Here is a 23,022-nt window from a genome sequence, read left to right as displayed (position 1 = left end):
AGAAGTATTGTGGCTTGACCAAGAAGATGAAAGAACTGAAAGAGGATAACTTTGCAGTGAAGGAAGTCCGCGTGATCATGGGACTTTCTCCAGAAGCATTCAACAGAGTGGGAGAAGGAGCAAAGAAAGAGAATGGGGAGGGAAAGTTATCCAATCAGGATGGACTCTGAAATGGGAGCAAGGGGCAGAGAAGAGGCAGGTGGTGGAAAGAGTAGAGTAGACGGATTCAGTGACTGAGTCAGTAAAGAGGGGTGGGGGAGAAGGATGTTTTACAGCCTTTCATTTTTTATTATTTTACATGTGAGTGGTTGCTAAATTCTATGCATCTCCAGAGAATATAAATCTGTGATTACCAAGTCTCCAGGGGGGAATGAAATTTCACCAGTGACCTCTCTTTTTTTGATTAACCACTATTTGGATAATATCCTCTAATATCCTGGGACTGACAGAGCTACAACTACACCGTATATTTTGATAACAAACATTTTACTAAGATGCAGAGTTGTCAAGCTAGGTAAGTGATGTAGAGCACAGAAGCAGCATCTTCAGTTCAGGTAAGCAAGTGGCAAGGAATAGTTTAAATCTTGACATACAGTAAAGTGCAAGATTTAGGCCAGTCAGATCACATGACTGATGATGTTTGAAGTCACTGTTCCTGTAGCTGTATGCTTTGTGTCTTTTCATCCAATACATTCCCATTTCTCAAGATGCAGTCTGATTTGGATATGTTTAAATAAATTATAACGGCTCAGCTTCTGATAGCTAGAGTTTTAAAGACCCATCGGACCAAGAACTAGTTATTCCTTCCCCATTTGAAGGAGTTGAGGATATGGAAACTTGTCCTATTATAACTGAATCAGAAACTAACAACTCACCTTGTGGCGACTGAGAATAAAAAATATTTTTGAACTCAATCACATACTGCAACTGCATATCTTGTGCTTCCTCTGACACATATCCCCTCACCTCCAAATCAGTGGGTTTACAGTCCTTCTCCCTTCCTAACTGTGAAGATTTTTAAATGGCACCAATAACACTTTCTTTATATAACACCTGCTAACCTGCCTATTCTGAACACTGTCTCCCTGTCTTCTATTTTTTGAGGCATCTGAGTTGTAGGAGTTACTAGAATCTTGAAAGGCAACTTGTCTCTGAGCTGAGGGAAAAGTCCAGTGGAGACACCTCCCTGTTTGAAGTGACTACCTAATGAGGATAACAAACCTTCAGTGTTTATTGTGAACTGGCTTTATCACATATGTCTATTAAATATAGACAACGATGTGAAAAATCACTCATTCATTCTGTTATATTTCTGCTTTTAACTACCCTGCTCACAGCTTCTGCAGAGTTCACCTCTATAGATTATGCAGTTTAGATAACTAGCATCATTCTCTAAAATGCCTCTGGATAATCTCTTGGACTTCTATAGTGCCTTTCATCCCACAGTACTTTACAAACAGATGGTATATCGTGCCCTAAGGAGTCAGAGCCACACAGGGGAGAGGATGGAGTAGTACTGTATATGGAATGTGATCCAGAGCAGGGCAGGATTGCTCAGTGCACCCGTCTCTAGGATGGAACAAAGCAGTTGATTAACAATGAACAACTACATTACACAACAGTTTAGGATAGGAAATTAATAATAATACTATCATAATAATGTTACTTAGTCCTTCTTTAGAACCTTTCAACTCAAAGAACTTTACAGACATTAATTTAACTTCACAATTTCACAACTACCCTGTGTGAGAGAGAAGTATTATCAACATTTAACAGACAAGGAAACTGAGGAACAGAAAGATTAAATAATTTGCTAAAGGTCACAAAGTGAGTTAGTTGCAGAGCCAGGAACAGAAACCAGAGCTCCTGACTCTCAACCAACTCCCAGGCAATCCTCACTGATGAAGGAGAATCTTACATCCAATTGACACAGCAGGGAGAGTAATTACTCACACAAAATGTTATCAGGACAGCAGGTTTAACACATTTACTCTTCTGAAAAATGCTAAAGTATTTTTAATAACCAAATCTCAGTAACTCTTTCATTTCTCATTTACATTTGGAAGCTCTAATAATAATTAATTAATAATACTACCTAACACTAAGAACATTCCATTCCAGGACCTCAAACCTTTTTACAAGTATTAGTATGGTATCCTCTAGCATCATGATTGAGCGTTGGGGTCAGTACTGATTGAAGGAGAGAAGCTTTTACTGAATCACCAGCACCATTTTCCTGCAGCATCAGAGTTATCCTTGGAGATTTCCCTTCTAAGGAACCTTTCACGATAGGCAAATTTTCCACCTCCAAAACTCTATCCACCAGTCCTTTTGTGAATCATCACACCCTAACTCTTTCAAGCCTCCTTCTCTTATCAAATGAATCTTTAAAAAAACGGTATTTGTTTTTAATAACATTTTAGAAGCGATGATAAATGTGGCAAATTGAAATATTCCCAATAATGGCAGTCAAGCAAAAACACACAGCATATTACACACTGTTAAGGTTGGGTACAACAAAGTCAACTGCCACCTTATATTCCAAAAAGAAACCCAGAACATTTGCTAGTATTATGAGATTGCTTCCTCTAGAGCTAAAAGAACATCAATAAATATGTTCTCAGCTAGCAAGAGAAAAACATTCCCCTTATATACACAAGTTTTGCCGAGGAGAAACAGAACATCCAGACTATATCCAACTTACAGGAAGCATAGGTATATGCCAGGAGAGAGTCCTCTTCTGAAGATTAAGTAGAGTATTTGAATCAATAACTTAAGGTCCCTGAAAAGAAGGAAATTAAGTAACAATACTGTGTCAACACAAAGTAGAAAAAATGGCAAAAGAGAGAAAAAAAAAATCAAGTGCATATATATAAACTACCCAAATCCTCCAAAGTCAAAGACTGTATAATGCAGTGATGGGCAACCTGCGGTCTGCACACAGCCCATCATGGTAATCTGCTGGTGGGCTGCGAGACAATTTGTTTACATTGATTGTCCGCTGGCACCGCTGCCCACAGCTCCCAGTGGCCGTGGTTTGCTGTTCCCGGCCTTTGAGAGCCACAGGAAGTGGTATGGGCTGGCCACTGCTTTCTGCAGCTCCCATTGGCTGGTATGGTGAACTGCAGCCACTGGGAGCTGCAGGTAGCCATGCCTGCAGACGGTCAATGAAAACAAACTGTCTTGCAGCCTGCCAGCAGATTACCGTGATGGGCTGTGTACAGACCGCAGGTTGCCCACCTCTTTGTCTCTCCCGATGGTCTCCTGGGCTCTTTGAACCTGTGTAGTTCACGTAATGGTGTTAAGCAGTCGTTCTCAAACTGTAGGTCGGGACTCCAAAGTGGGTCTTGACTCTGTTTTAATGGGGTTGCCAGGGCTGCTGTTAGACTTTCTGGGGTCTGGGGCTGAAGCCAAAGCCGGAGTCCCACCGCCTGGGGCAGCCCGAGGGCTTCAGCCCTGGGTGGCGGGGCTCAGGTTACAGGCTCCCTGTCTGGGGCTGCAGCCCTTGAGCTTCAGCTTTGGCCCCTCAGCCCAGGGTGATGGGACTTGAGTGGGTCCAAGCTTTGGTCCCTCTCCTGGGGTCATGTAGTAATTTTTGGGTCGCAGTGCAATTAAGTTTGAGAACCCTTGGTGTTAAGAAAGCTGTCCACAAGCAGAGTGCAGCTCATGCAACAATAACCAGGCTTGGTGTAGCATTTTTATGTTTAGAACACTGTACAAACACTCTCTTCATATAAATCTAATTTATCTGTATATGTACTTATATGGCTTCCTGCACTGTGAGCGCTTCTCAGTTGTTTTTAAATACAATAACAATCCCTCTCTTCTTTAACTTGTGGGAATAGCTTCTTTAGTATGTATTTTTGGACTTTTGATTGTGTGTGTGAGAAAGAGAGAAAGAGAGAGAACGTTGAATGTCCGTATAAAGAATTTATTAAGGAAAGATAAATGGAAAAAATGAGTTTTGTATTTAGTCTAGTCTCAGTCCAGCTCCTCTGAAAGATTTGTCTCCTAACAAGTCAATAGTTTAATTGTTCTAGAATGTTGCTTTCTTGGGCATTGTTTGCTTGGGTCTTTCACACAGCTACAGGAGAGAGACAATATCAGAAAATGTGATTGTAAAACTGCAAAAATTGGCAGGACTGGAGAATCAGGTACAATACCTGAAATTTCTTTTAACTTAGATTTCCAAAGTGATTAGGTTCCAAGCTTAATGCCCTTTAAAGGATGCATAACAGTTTTCATTCTAGCCTTTTGCTTTGTCAGTTTTAACTTCCTGAAAACTTTCCTCTTTCAGCTGAAACTTGCCAGACATAGATTTTGCCTGAAAGTGATTTTTTTTTTAAAGTTTAGCTACATATTTAGATTAGAGAGGAGGGCACAGGAATCTACTCTATTGGTAGTTCAGGGGTAATGTAGGGGAGTTAAATGTGTAGTGAGTTTATTTTATGATTAACTATTCAATTTCCACCTATCCTGTGATATCTTGAGGCTGATGTAATGCGAGGGAGTGAGTGATATTTGTGTCAGGATGTGGTGGTGCAATAACAAGCCATTGTGACTCAGTAACAAAGCCTAAAAAGTGCCAAACCCAATAGGAAGGACTTGTTCATTTTCCAATTCGAAAGGGGCAGCAAAAACCAAAAAAGGTGTGATTATATCAGCAAACAGATGTCTTTTTTTCTGTTCAGAAAGTCCTAAAGATGAGAATTAAAACCCAGTTCTTGACAAGTTAATGCTTATTATATATTCCACATTTCATCCCAGATCCAGTCTTATTTTTGAACAACTCCTTGATGAGAGCCCGAAATTGATGTTATCAGTGGTCTAATTTAGAGTAAATGTCTATTTATTCTGGCTTAATTTTTAAGGCAGTTTTACATGGAAATGGAGGGTTTTGTTTTACTCTACATCAATCTACAATGCAGATAACACACCAACACCTGACTATCTCTAACTTTCTCTATGGGCCGTATACAATCATATCTGACAATCTCTGTTGTGATATAATGTGCATGGGGGCTTCATATCACTCCATCCTAGCTCCCACGTGGGTAGTCACATTGCTCTGCTGTGCCTTCCGTGCAGGGCTTCTTGTCATGGCCTGCATGAGGGATGTCATGCTGTCACCAGCCATGACCTCTGCAGTGGACCTCTGGCCCATCAAGGCCCCTGCGTGGGGAGCATCAGGCCGACCCCCTGCTCTGTTGAGGCTGCCGTGTGGGGAGGTCACACAGGCTCCAGGCCCGCCGTGACCTCTGCAGTGGGACGTCACCATGTTCTCCGGCCCATCGAGGCCCCTGTGGGGAGCGTCAGGCTGTCCCCTGCTCCGCTCAGGCTGCCGTGTGGGGAGGTCACACAGGCTCCAGGCCCGCCGTGACCTCTGCAGTGGGACGTCACCATGTTCTCCGGCCCATCGAGGTCCCTGTGGGGAGCGTCAGGCCGTCCCCTGCTCCGCTGAGGCTGCCGTGTGGGGAGATCACACAGGCTCCAGGCCCGCCGTGACCTCTGCAGTGGGACGTCACCATGTCCTCCAGCCCATCGAGGCCCCTGTGGGGAGCGTCAGGCCGTCCCCTGCTCTGTTGAGGCTTCCGTGTGGGGAGGTCACACAGGCTCCAGGCCCGCCGTGACCTCTGCAGTGGGACGTCACCATGTCCTCCGGCCCATCGAGGCCCCTCTGGGGAGCGTCAGGCCGTCCCCTGCTCCGTTGAGGCTGCCATGTGGGGAGGTCACACAGGCTCCAGGCCCGCCGTGACCTCTGCAGTGGGACGTCACCATGTCCTCCGGCCCATCGAGGTCCCTGTGGGGAGCGTCAGGCCGTCCCCTGCTCCGCTGGGGCTGCCGTGTGGGGAGGTCACACAGGCTCCAGGCCCGCCGTGACCTCTGCAGTGGGACGTCACCATGTCCTCCGGCCCATCGAGGCCCCTGTGGGGAGCGTCAGGCCGTCCCCTGCTCCATTGGGGCTGCCGTGTGGGGAGGTCACACAGGCTCCAGGCCCGCCGTGACCTCTGCAGTGGGACGTCACCATGTCCTCCGGCCCATCGAGGCCCCTGTGGGGAGCGTCAGGCCGTCCCCTGCTCCGTTGGGGCTGCCGTGTGGGGAGGTCACACAGGCTCCAGGCCCGCCGTGACCTCCACAGTGGGACGTCACCATGTCCTCCGGCCCATCGAGGCCCCTGTGGGGAGCGTCAGGCCATCCCCTGCTCCGCTGGGGCTGCCGTGTGGGGAGGTCACACAGGCTCCAGGCCCGCCGTGACCTCTGCAGTGGGACGTCACCATGTCCTCCGGCCCATCGAGGTGCCTGTGGGGAGCGTCAGGCCGTCCCCTGCTCCGCTGGGGCTGCCGTGTGGGGAGGTCACACAGGCTCCAGGCCCGCCGTGACCTCTGCAGTGGGACGTCACCATGTTCTCCGGCCCATCGAGGTGCCTGTGGGGATCGTCAGGCCGTCCCCTGCTCCATTGGGGCTGCCGTGTGGGGAGGTCACACAGGCTCCAGGCCCGCCGTGACCTCTGCAGTGGGACGTCACCATGTCCTCCGGCCCATCGAGGCCCCTGTGGGGAGCGTCAGGCCGTCCCCTGCTCCGTTGGGGCTGCCGTGTGGGGAGGTCACACAGGCTCCAGGCCCGCCGTGACCTCCGCAGTGGGACGTCACCATGTCCTCCGGCCCATCGAGGCCCCTGTGGGGAGCGTCAGGCCGTCCCCTGCTCCGCTGGGGCTGCCGTGTGGGGAGGTCACACAGGCTCCAGGCCCGCCGTGACCTCTGCAGTGGGACGTCACCATGTCCTCCAGCCCATCGAGGCCCCTGTGGGGAGCGTCACAGTGCCCCAGGCCCCTTGTGGCCTCTGTCTCCGCTGCAGCAGTGGGGACAGGAGCCGTGACCCTAGGACCGCTCGCCCCCATTTCCCCAAGCCACGCCCCCGGCCCCCCACTCCCGACTCCTTCCCCAAGGGCTGGTAACCATAGAAACTTCCAGAATGGACCAGCACCGCCTCTCTCTTCCTGCAGCGTGACGACTGCTCCCAGCCAATGGGCTCACTCCGCTTGGCTGTCCCTTCGAAGCTGATTGGTCCGCGACACAGGTAAAGCTGACCAATGGAATGATGACGGAGAGGTGCGACGCCATTCGTCATTGCGGAGAGCTTGATCTTCGCCAATCAAGAGTGGCCAGCTTAGTCGGCACCAACCAATCGAAAGGTTCCAGCGCGGGTTCCGCAACCAATAGCTGGCCTCCACGAAGCCTTGAGGGAGAATATATAAGGGAAGGCGGCCGGGGCGGCTTGGGCATAGCGGCGGCAGTAGCGAGCGTAGCTGGTCTGTGCGAGGTGATGGTGAGTGGGGCGTGCGGCCTAGTGCGTGGCGCTGGGCTGAGGGGCCGGGCCGGGCCGGGCCGGGCGACGGGGTGGGCCGGGAGGCGGCGGGCCGGGGCGGGCGGTGGCGGGGCCCCGAGGCGGGCCGGGGCGAGGCGGGCCGGGGCGGGCGGTGGCGGGGCCCCGAGGCGGGCCGGGGCGAGGCGGGCCGGGCCCGGCGACGGAGCGCTCCGGGCTCGGCAGGGGCGGCGGGGCCCCGAGGCGGGCCGGGCCGGGGCGGGCGGGTGGCGGCGGGCCGGGCTGGGGCGCGGTGGGGCCGCGCTGAGCCGCTCTGCTCTCCCTTGCGCTCCGCAGGGTCCCGGCGGCAGCATGGGGCGGACGCTGCTGGTGCTGGCGCTGCTGGCGGGCAGTGCGCGCGGCGAGGAGGAGGAGGAGAAGAAGGAGGACGTGGGCACCGTGGTGGGCATCGACCTGGGAACCACCTACTCATGGTGCGTAGGGCGGGGGCGGCGCTGCCCGGCCGGGAGGGACGGGGCCGGGGCCGGGCCGGGCCTGGCGCCGCGTCCGGCCAGTCTCACCCTCGCTTGCTCTTCGCAGCGTCGGCGTCTTTAAGAACGGCCGCGTGGAGATCATCGCGAATGACCAGGGCAACCGGATCACGCCGTCCTACGTGGCGTTCACCCCCGAAGGGGAGCGGCTCATAGGCGACGCTGCGAAGAACCAGCTCACCTCCAACCCCGAGAACACGGTCTTCGATGCCAAACGGCTGATCGGCCGCACCTGGAACGACCCCTCCGTGCAGCAGGATATCAAATACCTGCCTTTCAAGGTACGTGCCCCCGGGGGCTGAGCGAGCCGCCAGCCGCGTTCAGGTTTGGAGCAGTCGCTTGTGGACTCAGATTCTGTGTTGAAGCTCCATGGGATCGAGTTGTGATCAGGGTATGGTACAGTAAAAGCCTTGTGGCTATTAGACACACGCTCCAATAGGTGACTTAGGTTTTCATTGTATCTTCCCCTTATTCATAATTGTAAAATGAATTATTTTGGACATCCAAAAATCATTAATTACTGTCCAATAAACCTGTAACTTTTCCCCTCATTAGGGAGGGTGACTAGGATGGAAACAGTTACTGTCATTCACATATTCTGTCCCATAACTGGAGTACTGTAGTTCAGTATGCTAAATATCTTGCCTTGAATCAAAATGAAATGTATAGGTTGTGGGAATGGAAATGACATGTAATATCCATGTACCTAATTGTAATCCATGTGGGCTCTTGAAATAAAATATTACTGGAGAGAACATCTGTCTTCTGTTCTTATCTCCTTTTTTTGACTTTTGAGTAGTGAGTATTGTTCAGGTTTCAGTTCTCTTCAAAGATTTGAAACTACTAGAAATGTATTTTTCTTCAAACTTAGTATTTTTTCTTGTAGGTTCTTGAAAAGAAGACCAAGCCATATATACAAGTTGATGTTGGTGGTGGACAGACAAAGACCTTTGCTCCAGAAGAAATTTCTGCTATGGTTTTGACAAAGATGAAGGAAACTGCTGAGGCCTACTTAGGAAAGAAGGTAGGTTAACATAAATGGTGAACTGTGACATCTTGTAGAAGCAGCAGCTTTCCAGAATGATAAAGTGGCAGGTGAGAGAATCTCTCCAGCTGCAGACCAAAGTTTGAATTTTACTTTCTACCCAGTTTCGCTGGGAGCCCTTGCAGATGTGAAGGTGAGCTTTGCTTAATTCTGTTGTTGTCTGGGGGCACTAGAGATAGTATTAAAGGAAGCCATTTTTAACCTGGAAGGTGAGAGGGCACTCTTGAGGCAGTGGCAATCCCTCTAACACTTTGAAATTGTCAAGCTTTCATTTGCTTTCTTGCTGCTGATTATTGAAGTTGTTAAATTAATCTTCATCCTGCTCCTCTAGGTTACCCATGCTGTTGTCACTGTCCCAGCTTATTTCAATGATGCTCAGCGTCAAGCTACAAAGGATGCTGGTACCATTGCTGGACTGAATGTAATGAGAATAATCAATGAGCCGTAAGTAGTTTAACTCTCCTGCAGATGTCTTGCTGTACTAGGCCTTGTGAGTTTTTCCTAACTACTATTTCTTCAACAGTACTGCTGCTGCCATTGCTTATGGACTGGATAAGCGGGAGGGTGAGAAGAACATCCTTGTATTTGATCTAGGCGGTGGAACCTTTGATGTCTCCCTCCTCACAATTGATAATGGTGTCTTTGAAGTTGTGGCTACAAATGGAGATACTCACTTGGGTGGAGAGGACTTTGACCAACGTGTTATGGAACACTTTATCAAGTTATACAAGAAGAAAACTGGAAAAGATGTTAGGAAGGACAACAGATCTGTACAGAAGCTACGTCGGGAAGTAGAGAAAGCAAAGCGAGCTTTGTCCTCTCAGCATCAGGCTAGAATTGAAATAGAGTCCTTCTTTGAAGGAGAGGACTTCTCTGAGACACTGACGCGGGCAAAGTTTGAAGAATTGAATATGGTTAGTATTTGAAGCTAGAGTTACAGTTGCTTTGTGGTAAATCAGGGCTTGGAGTTACTTGCATGTTTACTATGTTCAGCTATTGCTTATACTGAATTAAATTTACAAAAACATGTTGAACATAACTCTATGAAGCTGTAACTCCCCAAATCACATGGGAGTAGGGCAAATCTCTTGCCTTGCCTTCTCTTACCAAGGTCAGATGGTAAACTGGCATCTGGCTGGAGTCAGTACTTGGTGTGTTTTTTGGCTTGCTCATGGTCATTTGTCGAGGACACAATTGTCAAGATACACTTCTCCAGCATAGAGGAGAAATAGTGCATTATCTTACTATTGTAACTACTTGCGTTTTTAGGATCTGTTCCGTTCCACCATGAAGCCTGTGCAGAAAGTTCTAGAAGATTCTGACCTGAAGAAATCTGACATTGATGAGATTGTACTTGTGGGTGGCTCTACTCGAATCCCCAAGATACAACAGCTTGTTAAAGAGTTCTTCAATGGCAAAGAGCCTTCACGTGGCATCAATCCAGATGAGGCCGTTGCTTATGGTGCTGCTGTTCAGGCTGGTGTCCTTTCGGGTGACCAAGATACTGGTAGGTGCAAAACTAAACTAGTAACTTGCCGAATATGTTTACACTTTACGGCTAGTATTGGAGCAGGTTTTTGTAAGCCTGGTACATGATTTCTGATTTCAAGCTAAATTCTAATTAACGTTGTCACTAGGAACAGTCTATACTTGCTGTGCTTTTATAAGGGTACAGTAACCATGGGTCCTTAACTTGTAGTGTAACAATCTCTTAACTATGAATAGGAGTAAAGCTAGAAAAACGTCTTCTTCTAGGTGATCTGGTGCTACTTGATGTGTGTCCTCTGACACTTGGCATCGAAACTGTTGGGGGTGTTATGACCAAGCTCATCCCAAGAAATACTGTTGTCCCCACCAAGAAATCACAGATTTTCTCCACAGCTTCTGATAACCAGCCAACTGTAACAATCAAGGTCTATGAAGGTAAGAGTCATGTATCCGGCACACATTTGTCTTGTGAAAATTTTTAAAAGCCTTACTAAGTTAAACATGGAACAGTGAATGACCATGTCTCAAAAGAAAGGTCATGTCAGAATTCCTCATTATAGCCCTTGAAGAAACATAGCTTCTCTAGTGGGGAGACCTTGCTAACAGACCAACTCAAAAGGCTACTTGTAGCATCTTAAATACTAGTGTTCTAGTCAGAGTGCTTGATTGGATTTGTCCAGAGTTCCCCTTCTCCCTTTTCATGAGGGCTCTAATCTTGTGGTCTCTGGAGGGAGAAGTCTAAATCACGCCCATTCAGTTTTAAAATATACTGGTTGTAAAGGCTTTTTACTACAAACCTGGGGTGGTTCAGTATTCCTCTTTACTGTTACACGCAAGTAAATACATCCACAAATGAACACTTAGCCTACTCCCAAACAAGTAGTGTTTTGTCTGGTCATCATTCAAAGATTAAAGTATCCCCAAACTTTAAGGGGGGGTGAAAGCCCAGCTAAAATGAAACAAAATACAGGTTCAAAACCCATGTCAAACCACATGTAACCCCTCCTTTTAGAGACAAGTACAAACTAAAACTCTTATCTCTGTAGGTGAACGTCCTCTCACCAAGGATAACCATCTCCTGGGTACTTTTGACTTGACTGGAATCCCTCCTGCTCCTCGTGGTGTCCCACAGATCGAAGTTACCTTTGAGATAGATGTGAATGGAATCCTCCGTGTTACAGCAGAAGACAAGGGCACCGGAAATAAAAACAAGATCACAATTACCAATGACCAGAACCGTCTGACACCAGAGGAGATTGAGAGGATGGTTAATGATGCTGAGAAGTTTGCAGAGGAAGACAAAAAGCTTAAAGAACGTATTGATACCAGAAATGAGTTGGAAAGCTATGCTTATTCCCTGAAGAATCAGATTGGGGACAAAGAGAAACTAGGTGGCAAACTCTCATCTGAAGACAAGGAAACAATAGAGAAGGCAGTAGAGGAAAAGATTGAATGGCTTGAAAGCCACCAAGATGCTGAAATTGAAGATTTCAAAGCTAAAAAGAAAGAACTGGAGGAGGTTGTCCAGCCAATTGTTAGCAAGCTTTATGGAAGTGCAGGACCTCCCCCTGAAGAGGAAGCAGGAGAGAAGGATGAATTGTAAATCTTGATCTCTGAATGTTACCTTGTAAATACTGGACTCAGGAACTCTTCTGTTAAGATAATATTGAACTCTAATCTAGAATGTAATTGGAATCTTCACTCTTGAGTGGAGATGGAAATGTTAGCCCAAAGTGGCTGTTTACTGCTTTTCATTAGCAGTTGCTTGGTGTCTGTGGGGAGGGAAGGGTAGTGGGGTGGGACTGTAAAATGAATTGGGGTTTAGAAGTTTTCATGTGAAAAATATCCTAACTGGTCATGTGCATTCTGTGTAGAACTTTTTCTACCCAAGTGACCACAATAAATTTGTTATTTACACTGGATCTAGCTTAACTTCTTATTTCTTGGCATGTCTGCCAAGCTCACTGGGTGCAGTTCAGTTCACTTATGTTCATTTCAGCTAAAGTTCTGTTCATCCTGCAAATAGTCCCACAAGCACTGCAGTGTAAGCATTTAACCTGAAGTCCTGCTAGCAGCTTGACAGCTGTCATGCCTAACTTGCTAGGAAAAATCTCCTTCCCTTAATGTACAATGAGCAGTCCAAATCGTACTTCTAGGTGATCAAGGGTGAGAGGACCAAGTCAGCCTCAAGAAAGCTAATCTTTTTACTATTCTAGTACTAAAATTAGTGCCTGCACCTCACTCCAGTCTACCTTCCCTGAAGCATGTGTGAAGCACCATAGGTCCAAAGGTGCTGTGTACCTAGCCAGATGCATCTGACAAAGTGGGTATTCACCCACAAAAGCTCATGCTCCAAAACATCCCTTAGTCTGTAAGGTGCCACAGGATTCTTTGCTGCTTTTACAGATCCAGACTAACACAGCTACCCCTCTGATACCAGCCAGATGGTCCTTTTCCCCCATTAGCAGGAAGGGGGAGCTACTATGGATCAACATAGCTGTGATGTGTTCAGCTGAATAGATCACCTGAAAGGTCTAGCCAAACAATCGGCCACACTTGTGATTCAGCAATACTAAACTAAGCCAAACTTTGTCTCATTGAGGGAGAGACAATAATACAATACAGAACAGACATGCCTGCCTTCTGGGAACTACTTGTGGCCTATTCACTTAAGTTGTGCTTCAATATGCATTTCTGCTAGTATTTATAGTATGGCTTTACAAAACTCTACCAGATTACTAAAATCCAACCTACTAGTTTGTAACAAAACACTTAATGTGCTTTGTTCTGTACTTGTTTTGGATATCACATTCCAAACCTTTTGTATGTAAAGGTAGATCCCAGCCTGTGCTAAACACTGTTCATGTATCTTGGTTTTGACAGGCTATTTTCTAATGCCAAAGGTGACTTCAGCCTTGCAAAGTGATGTGACGTTCCCTGCGTCCTTTGACTTTGTAGCCTCCTGAGAGATCATAAGAGCTATTGAATGCATACAGCTTAAGGCACAAACGATTATAGTGTGTGGTGTGGTAGAGGCTTAGCAAACAGAATAGTACTGGAAATGCCTGGCTGAACCATGCAGCTAATTATCATGGATTCCTAGGCTCTCTGGCAGGATTGACTTAACTCCAATGTTCTGTATAGCACTTGCCAGGAACTAGTTTCCTTATCCAGAGCTTGCATTCTAAAGGGCCACTCCTACTAATGTCAGTGAAAGCAGTGGTAGGACTTGAATAGAAAGTTCTTAGGCCCATATAAGACAGGAAAATGTTTTGTATGCATTATTTTCAGCTGGGCAGAGACTTTGAAGATGCAGAAGTACTGCACATATACTATTGGGATTCTTCTCTAAGTGTGAGTACTCCAGGGGAATAACTTCCCACTACTATGAAAAGGCTGGATGTAGCTTTTAGTAGATCCTGTTTTTGATGCCCCAGTCACATTCCCTCTTATTTCCACACTAAACTCCATTCAACCTAACAACCACTTCTTGGCCTCTTTTCACAAACTAACGGGTAAGTGAAACAGCCAAACCTGGACAGAGTTCTGTAAATAAGGTATGGTTAACAGCATAATACCATATTTGTAATCTGTTAATGCATCCACTCATCCAGTTCCTTTATTTGCTGAACCATGGGGGGAAAAGCTTTGAGTAATGAACTTGCCTTCCCCCTTAATTCACTTAACAGAGCTACTATAAGAACTATTGGGGCAGTGCATACTACCTTTGATTCAGATTAAATTTTTATTTGCCATCACTGTCCAATTTAGCTCAAATTTCTACTTCACTATTCATTTCTTAGTATTACAGTGTCCCACCTTCCATACCACTTAGCTGAATAGCAGAATAGGCTTGCCAAGTTTCACTTTAATACTGATCTTTAAGACTAAGTTACAGGGAGAAAAACAAATTAATTTCACAGAGGACAGATCTCAGCCCCTATTACTAGTTTACAATTTCATCTTTGGCTTGTCTAGGAACACGTCAGTTTTTTTAAATGACAAACCTTCCTAGTCCTTGAAGTTAACTTTTAAAGATACTAAAGGAAAGGCTTACTGGCATAAGAAATAGATTAGGAATAATTAAACTCCCCCCCACTAGTTTTAAACCTTGGCAGCATAACTGTAAGTAAGCAGTAGATAAAAAAGGTGACTGCCTACATGGATACTGTGCCCATCACTAGTATGAAGTTAAATTCAGGAACTTTACACTTCAGTATCATAAGAGAATTGTAGATACCCAGTGGTCCCACCTGACAGGCGCTACCTAGGGGCTTATCGACAGCCAATTTTAATGCTAGTTACAGCACTGTGGAACACCCTTATGTAAGTTGTTTTTCAAGTTTACCTCAGTTACAAATCGATCTGTCAGCCACACACCTCATTTGGAACCAGAAGTAGTCTCACACCAGCAGAGGTCAAAAAACAAAAGCAAATATACTCAAAATAAAACATTTTTTCTTTTGCATAAGTTTCAAAGCTGTATTAAGTCAACATTCAGTTGTAAACTTTTGAAAGTAACTTTTGTGCAGAGTTAAACCACCTCCATTCCTGAGATGTTCATAACTGAGATTCTACTATATACTACTTCCAAACTGGTAAGAAAAATTGGAATAAGAGGCAACCTAGGGATTAGACTAATATAGCAACGGAGTTTTAACTATGCTGGCATATTTATGCCAAACTTTCTCCATGGAAACCATCTCTGATTTCTCAGGACTGGAGAGGACATGCTAACCGGAAGGCTGCTATGGAAAGGTTACCTCAAAGAGATGAAATGTAGTTTGTTTCCTTCAAAGCACATTCCATCATTTCATCTTGATCACAAAGCAGATTCCAGAGCCAGCCACGTGGGCTTCAGCTCCACTCTTGCCAATAGCAAAATGTGCATTAAATATACCTCTTAGTGGCATATCCTCTGAAGGAGACTATAAAAGGTAGCTGTACACATTTCTGGAGTTTGTGACCCTTTAATGCAAAGGACATTACATACATGTAAATATACACAGCAGCCCAGGAAGGCAAAATAATAACTAAAGAGTCATCTGTTACTAGAGAATTTTAATAAATAAGGTTTTCTGCTTAGCACAACTCAGTTCATGCCAGAATTTAATTTCTTGGAGTGATCTTGTCAGTTATAAACACTGAAAAAAGAATTACATTTATACAAGACGACAGTTTGAGTACTCTGGTTTTATTACTTAATCAGATTCACAATACAATCCCTGTGAATCTTCCCCTGAGTATCCATCCCACCAAATATTAAAAACAAATACATCAATTTGTCTTCTGTGCAGCCTTTTCCTATTTGTTTTTTCTGATCAGAATCGTCCTCATCATTGACTGTTTCAGTTGCTTCCTTCCCAATTGTATTTCTGCTGGTTACAGCATCTGAATCTCTGTTCTTAACACTGACACATACTTGCCATGGAATGATGCACATGGAATGGTCCAACCTTCCAGGGGGCAAAGGAGAATCAAATTCTAATAGTGTCCATTGTTGCTTTTCTGCAGTTCAAAAAAGACATAAAACTCACTGTGAAATCAGTTTGAAATTCACAGAATTGGAAAGAAGAACAAGGATAGTGGCATCATCAAATTATCAACTAGTCTGCAATGTCATAACCCCCTAAAAAAAAAATAATGTGAGGAGGGGAGGTGATGCTGATTAACCATAACATTATGCCAGGGCAGAATTGGAGTAATGCCACTGATTTCAATAGACATACCCTGGTGTAAAGGGGTAGCCAAGAAGGGAATTGGGTTTGGAGTTTCTAAGGAAGATATAATAATTCCTATGATAAAAATATAATGGTAAAAACATTTGTAGAATGTTATGAAAGAAAACACTTCCCACCTATGTGATATTTATACATTGTATCCAGTGCCCCAGTTGGGTCCATTCCACCAAAAATGTACAGATGGTCTCCAAAGGCAGCAGCTGAGTGGGCTGCCCGTCCTCCTGGGACATCACCAACAGCTGGTAATTTTTCCCATCTCATATCAACTACAGGCAGAAAAATAAATCAGTGGCTACATTGTATAGAATGAAATAAATGACTATTTATTAGCATTAAAAGGCCAACAGTTGGGCAGGGTCTGAAATCCTCTGAATCAGCCCCATCTTTGAGTTTGCTTTTGTTTTAAAGCAGTCACACTTGGGGTTTGCTTGAAAGAGCTCAGGCTAATAACAAGACTGCTGTTCTTTTTGGATATGAACAACAATTTGCAGGTAGTTAGCACTTTCCTGCATCAGAGGTACTGTCCTTCTGGGGAAGCAAAAAGGTTTTCCTTCTATGGGGATATGCTAGATTTCTTCTTTCTATGGCATGGGAGTTCCTGGTGGTACCAACAGCCATTGAGCAGCAGGAGTACACTTGGTTGAAGATGTTCTCCCTCCCATATAGCATAGAATTATAGATTATTAGGGTTGGAAGGGACCTCAAGAGATCATCTAGTCCAGCCCCCTGCTCAAAGCAGAACCAATCCCCAAATCGCCCCCTCAAGGATTGAACTCACAACGCTGGGTTTAGCAGGCCAATGCTCAAGCCACTGAGCTATCCCTCCCCCCAAGCATATATAATAGGGGAGCAACTATAGTAGAACCTCGGAGTTACAAACTGACCGGTCAACCATGCATCTCATTTGGAACTGGAAGTACGCAATCAGGCAGAAGCAGAGATTTTTAAAAAAGCAAATACTGTACAGTACTGTGTTAAATGTAAACCACCAAAAAAAATAAAGGAAAAATTTAAAAAAAAAGACTTGACAAAGTAAGGAAACTTTTTCTTTGCTTGTTTAATTTAAATTAAGATGATTAAAAGCAGCATATTTCTTCTGCATAGTAAGTTTCAAAGCTGTATACGTCAATTCTGTAAACTTCTGAAAGAACAACCATAATGTTTTGTTCAGAGTTATGAACAAGTTCCAGTCTCGAGGTGTTGGTAACTGTGAGGTTCTACTTGTATAGAACATCAATAGAATGGATAGTGCTTTCACTGCCATTCTGATTCATGAGAGTGCCTTACACAGTAAAGACAGAGCATTGTTTTAATTACTAGTTACAGAATATGCTACTGCAGCCATTTATGAAAGAAACGTTGGGTGCCAGTCTTTCAGATACTTTGTGGTAATTTATCACTGTCAAGCAATTTTTCCAGCAGTCAAAAGAACTCCGACAGCAACATAAATTCAGCTCTTAGATATGTCAAATAGTAATGCTCTCCATAACCATATTACAGAAATGCCCATATTTCTCATCTTGTAACCAGCAGCTGGCTTTGACAGAGGGGAGGCCCTGCACACACACACACTTTTGCATTGTCACCACCAATCCCAGTCCATTAGACCTGTAGACAAATCTCTCACTGAAGCCAGTAGGATTTCTGCCTGCTTAAGAACTGAGGATCAGCATGACATAACAAAAGCAACATGCCCCAGCACCAACCAGCCACCCTGGAGCATATTTACTGCACCTATCCAATAGTTATTTCAGTGGTTCTATAAGAGAAGGTCTCTCTCAAAGCAGAGCACATCACACTACTTATTAATGCAGCTATAGCTACTTTATATACTTACTTGTATCAATGCAGAACAGATCATTGTAAAATTTATCACCAGATAACCCACCATGTATGAAAAGCTTGGTCCCAACTGCAACCACCACATGGCCATGCCGAGGTGAGGGAGGATTACCATGTGCTTCTGGCTGCGACCAAGTCAAAGTGGCTAGAAATGGGAATACATATGATTATATGGTGCATTGCTGGAGCTTTGTGAAGACATTAAACCAGAAATCCTCGTCTAGGGACCTCTAGACCAAGTATGACAAGATGATTTTTAAATCAACAACAAAAGCCTTAAGCATCTAGTTTCTGGGATTATCACAAAAGGCAACTCAAATACATACTCAGCAAAGAAATGCACCTATTTGTACATCTCATCTAGAAGTAATAACACACTGTTGGTGTAGCAGAAAAAAATTATTGTTCTTACTCTACATATTGACCTTTCATAGTGAAATGAGCAGCATATATTCCCACTTCTGAAAGAGAATGGCTACTAGCAGCAAATTGTGGTAGAAGTTGAAGGATTTTGACAATACACCTCAATCCCGTCCCACAATGCCAATGATACTCTTAGATCTTTCCTCTGAAGATACTACCCAGTTCCCCAGTGACTGTGTGGTGTTCATAAGTTTCAGGTAGGGGGTGTACAGCTCATCCATCTAATTTAAACCTGTAGCCAAAAAACAGTGTCTCACAATATACTATACCACTTTACCTAATTCTTTATGTATTATTTGCATTTCCAGGTCTTTATTCATCTCTGTGCCACCCAAGCTTTCAGTCCAAGTGGACAATGAATCATTTAACTCTGTAACAAAACATTAGTTATTTAGAGGTACCTGTGTCAAACACGTGAAGTTGTGGATCTTTAACGGGCTCTGCTCCTTTATCTCCCCCTCCAAGTACATAAAGCTGGTCTCCTATAGCCGCTGATGATGTGTGGAATGTCCTAGGGAGTGGTGGAGTCCCAATCAGTTTAGGACTTTCCCAGATTCCTGTTTCTAATTAAAAGATGAAATGATAATTATTCACAAATATATAACAAGAAGTTACCTTATTCATATGAATTCTTCAGAGCAGAGACCCACTGGACTAGGGAGTTATTAAACACATAAAACACAGTGACAGGGGAAAAAAACTCAAAAGTGGCAAAAAATGACTTTTGGGAAATGAGTGAAAAATCCAAGTTGCAAGTGAAAGGTTGGTCTGCTGTTTCTAATTCAGGATTGTTTACACCACCTGACAAAGTGCTATGTCCATTCTACATTAGCCACATAGGATTTTGTGGAATGTATTTATCTGCTGAAATCAAGCATGGTTCCTGGGATTTCCCACTAATGCTACAGAGCTCCTCTATTTATTCCACAGCAAGAGATTTTTACAGGGAATCTGTCATTCCAAAGTTGAGACTTTTAAAAAACGCTCTTTACAAGCAATATATATGCAGCACCACTGAAATGCTGTCACCTGTGTAGTGGAGGACGACAGACAGGTAAAAAAACAGGCACAGAAGCCAACAGAGAAGGGAGAGGAATTTTTGGGTAACAACTCCAGGGCAAAGACCTAATCTCTTTAAGAATCTTTAATATCCATACAGAGCAGACCACAATCCATCTCATTCAAATGGCCCACACACATTGACTTTTATGGTGAACTGATACAGCTCTGGTAAGACCCACTCCTTTGGCACAAAAATGCTTCTGTTAATGCCAACCATGGGATTCGTTGCCGTGAAGCACTAGCGTACAGTGTATTCCCTATGGCAAGGAACCTGAGGGGCATGCTGCAAAAGTTACCACAGCATTTTAGAAAGTCGTAGATTTGATTCTACCTAATCTTTAACACTCCTAGGAGGAGATAAAGGAAATCATTTGCCTGTAAATACAGCTTTTGAAGTTGTAACCTGTACTTTACAAATCTAACAAAGTAATTCAAACAGTTCCTCATATGGATAACAGGTGCATATCGAACTGTCCAACAAAGAAAGAGAGAAGGCTGGGATGGGTAGATTCTACCACACACTTACCTAGATTCAGCACTTGAACACAGTTTCTATTTCCAGACTGGTCAGCCCCTCCAAACACCCAGAGGCTAGTGGGGCTGCTTGTGGGAATGAAGGTGGCATGTTCATATCGAGGCAACAGGCCCACCCAACCAGGCATTGCCCACTGGTGTCTATCTGCAATGGAGGGAGTAAGTGCAGAGTTCCATTTGTAACAACACTGGTGTTTCCAGTACTGTTGAAGTTACCTTAGGGTGACTGAGGCATAGTGAAATCCAGGAACAAATTTCAGCTAAATACAAATGCTACTTCAGGACAATGAGACATAGATAGATGGCCGATGGCCAGGTCCTCAAGGGGTAAGTCTCAAGGCTGTTAGTCCTTGCAATCTAAGACAAAATAATTCAAGTAATATGAGCTACTTTATCAACACTGCCCCTTGATGTTAGCCCATATTCTAATTTTGACAAGAGTGTGGAGACTAATACTTGAAAGCATCCCCATAAATGCACTCCAGCCCAGAAGCACGACAGATCACCCAATATCTTTCTTAGCTCACCATTCCCATCCCCCATCAAAATGACTATGGATGTCCATAGCTAAGGACACAGACATGAGATTCAAGTCCAGAATATGCAGAAACTTGAAACCCTATTTCATTCTAGGCTCTGATCTTTCAATGACATCCACAGCCATATGCAGACCCATGCGGCTGCAGGATTGGGTCCTTCATCCATCTGGACAGGTTGTAACACTGAAGACTAAGGCTTGGTCTATACTACATTCTTACTTTAATAGAACTACATTTCTCAGGGGTATCAAAAATCTACAACCCTGAGCAATGTTGTTATGCCGACCTTCAGCTCAGGTGTAGCCAATGCTACGCCAGTGGGCGAGCTTTTCCTGCTGACGTAGCTACCGCCTCTCGCAGAGGTGCAGTTATTAAGCTGATGGGAGAGTTCTCCCCATTGGCTTAGACTGAGCATCTTCGCCAGACACAGTGCAGCTGCGCTGATGTAAATTTGTAGTGTAGACCTGCTATAAGTAACTGTGTCACTGTTTCTAGGCCTTATCATCACAGTTTTTCCTGTCTCACTGAGGTGTTTGCATGGATCTGGTATGACCTCCCCAAGCACAGCAAAGATTGAACAGACTTTTTGGTTTCCAAGGACAGACAGCGTAATAGGCAACAAAACTGCTAAACACTTCCTGTTCTTACCCAGATCTATGATGTGGGCATCGGAGAAACTGCCATTGGGATCTGCTCCCCCGACAATGACCACTTTGCCTTTCCCAGTCGTTAGGGTTGGAGGCAAATATAAGCAGTTATGGCCAACGCGTGCGCTAGGGCTTTCTCCAAGGGGGACAAGTGTGTACCTAGAATAGGGAAATATAGGCATGAATCAGGCTTTGGGGAGGGAAGGACAGGAATATTTGTAGTGCCTTCAATGGGGAAGTGCTGTGCCAGAGAAGAAGGGTGTGAACCACTCCTGGAACAGGGGAATGAGGGGAAAAGTGAAAGTTTAGAAAACAGATTAAGTGAAAAGATTGTGCCATTTATTGATGGGAAGAATGTAAAAAACACCCCCCATATTCTAATATGGACCCCATATAGTCATCAAAGAAGCTAGTGCTTTATTGGGCTTTAATAGGGGAATTTGATGTCACTCTAACAAATGATAGCCATGGTGAGGGGACTGAGGATGAATGGGGAATGCTGAGGTGCACTGACCATGTGGCCCTTTGGGGGACAGCTCCAGGCTCCAGAACCGGCAGCAGCTTCGACCTCATGAATCTTGAGCAAAGGAAGACAAAGCCAGAGTCATGGAAATCCCCAGAGAGTCCTTCTCCCTACAGGCCCCCAAACCCCTCCAGTGTCTGCGGGGAAATCCCCCCCCAATCCCTCCAGTGCCTGCGGGGGAACCCCCCCCTCGAGCCCCCCAAACCCCTCCAGTGCCTGCGGGGAAATCCCCCCCTCGAGCCCCCCAAACCCCTCCAGTGCCTGCGGGGAAATCCCCCCCTCGAGCCCCCAAACCCCTCCAGTGCCTGCGGGGAACCCCCCCCTCGAGCCCCCCAAACCCCTCCAGTGCCTGCGGGGAAATCCCCCCCCAATCCCTCCAGTGCCTGCGGGGAACCCCCCCTCGAGCCCCCCAGCCCCCTCCAGTGCCTGCGGGGAACCCCCCCTCGAGTCCCCCAAACCCCTCCAGTGCCTGCGGGGAACCCCCCCTCGAGCCCCCCAAACCCTCCAGTGCCTGCGGGGAACCCCCCCTCGAGTCCCCCAAACCCCTCCAGTGCCTGCGGGGAACCCCCCCCTCGAGTCCCCCAAACCCCTCCAGTGCCTGCGGGGAACCCCCCCGAGTCCCCCAAACCCCTCCAGTGCCTGCGGGGAACCCCCCCCTCGAGCCCCCCAAACCCCTCCAGTGCCTGCGGGGAACCCCCCCCTCGAGCCCCCCAACCCCCTCGAGTGCCTGCGGGGAACCCCCCCCTCGAGCCCCCCAAACCCCTCCAGTGCCTGCGGGGAACCCCCCCCTCGAGCCCCCCAACCCCCTCGAGTGCCTGCGGGGAACCCCCCTCGAGCCCCCCCGCCCCCTCCAGTGCCTGCGGGGAACCCCCCTCGAGCCCCCCCGCCCCCTCCAGTGCCTGCGGGGAAACCCCCCCAGCCCCCCCGGAGGCAGGACCCGTCCCGTCCCGTCCCGTCCCGTGGTCTCCACAAGGTCGCTGATCGCGCGGCCCCACGCGGGAGCCCGGCTCTAGTCTCGGCCCGCGGCGGAGGCCGCCCCCGCTCACCGCCGCTGCCCCTGGGGGGCGGGGAACCCGCGAGCTGCCCCGGCTACAGCGCCGGTCCCCGCCGGCCCGAGCCTCGCTCCACGGGGCGGGGCGGGGTCACGCCTCCCCCCTCACCGCGCACCTCGACTATGGAGGGGCCCACGGAGACTACACTGCCCAGCATGCACCGCGGCCCGCAGCCATGGCTCCCAGCATGCTTTGCGGAGCGCGCTGGGAGGTGAGGCGGCTGCAGCCCCTGGTGATGTCTGTGGGGGGCGCCTCCGTTTCCGGTCCCTGGGT

General features: G+C 46.5%; 2 protein-coding genes across 4 annotated transcripts; one reads left to right on the top strand and one right to left on the bottom strand.

Moving 5' to 3' along the window:
• Positions 1-7,225: 7,225 nt before the first annotated feature.
• On the top strand, positions 7,226-12,308 carry HSPA5 (heat shock protein family A (Hsp70) member 5). Its single transcript, XM_030535863.1, has 9 exons — positions 7,226-7,326; positions 7,660-7,796; positions 7,903-8,134; positions 8,740-8,877; positions 9,230-9,342; positions 9,422-9,812; positions 10,168-10,405; positions 10,654-10,821; positions 11,433-12,308. Exons 1-9 carry the CDS (start codon positions 7,324-7,326, stop codon positions 11,987-11,989), a joined length of 1,977 nt encoding a protein of 658 aa, XP_030391723.1. The 5' UTR covers positions 7,226-7,323; the 3' UTR covers positions 11,990-12,308.
• Positions 12,309-15,427: 3,119 nt separating this feature from the next.
• Positions 15,428-22,947, bottom strand: RABEPK (Rab9 effector protein with kelch motifs). 3 transcript variants are annotated; one of them, XM_030535866.1, is made up of 8 exons: positions 22,865-22,947; positions 21,689-21,751; positions 21,176-21,333; positions 19,981-20,133; positions 18,794-18,955; positions 17,965-18,114; positions 16,244-16,393; positions 15,428-15,894 (listed from the first exon to the last, which is right to left on the bottom strand). In XM_030535866.1, exons 2-8 carry the CDS (start codon positions 21,745-21,747, stop codon positions 15,584-15,586), a joined length of 1,143 nt encoding a protein of 380 aa, XP_030391726.1. In that variant the 5' UTR covers positions 21,748-21,751; positions 22,865-22,947; the 3' UTR covers positions 15,428-15,583. The 3 variants fall into 3 exon arrangements, with proteins under 3 accessions (XP_030391726.1, XP_030391725.1, XP_030391727.1); XM_030535865.1 differs by lacking the exon at positions 22,865-22,947 and adding an exon at positions 22,744-22,857; XM_030535867.1 differs by lacking the exons at positions 19,981-20,133; positions 22,865-22,947 and adding an exon at positions 22,744-22,857.
• Between the last annotated feature and the right edge of the window lie 75 nt (positions 22,948-23,022).

This window comes from Gopherus evgoodei, chromosome 16 (genome assembly GCF_007399415.2).
Source record: "Gopherus evgoodei ecotype Sinaloan lineage chromosome 16, rGopEvg1_v1.p, whole genome shotgun sequence".
In the NCBI taxonomy this organism is placed as follows: Eukaryota; Metazoa; Chordata; order Testudines; family Testudinidae; genus Gopherus; species Gopherus evgoodei.
Note: the sequence above shows the minus strand (reverse complement) of the source record. Positions and strands in the feature narration are given on the sequence as shown.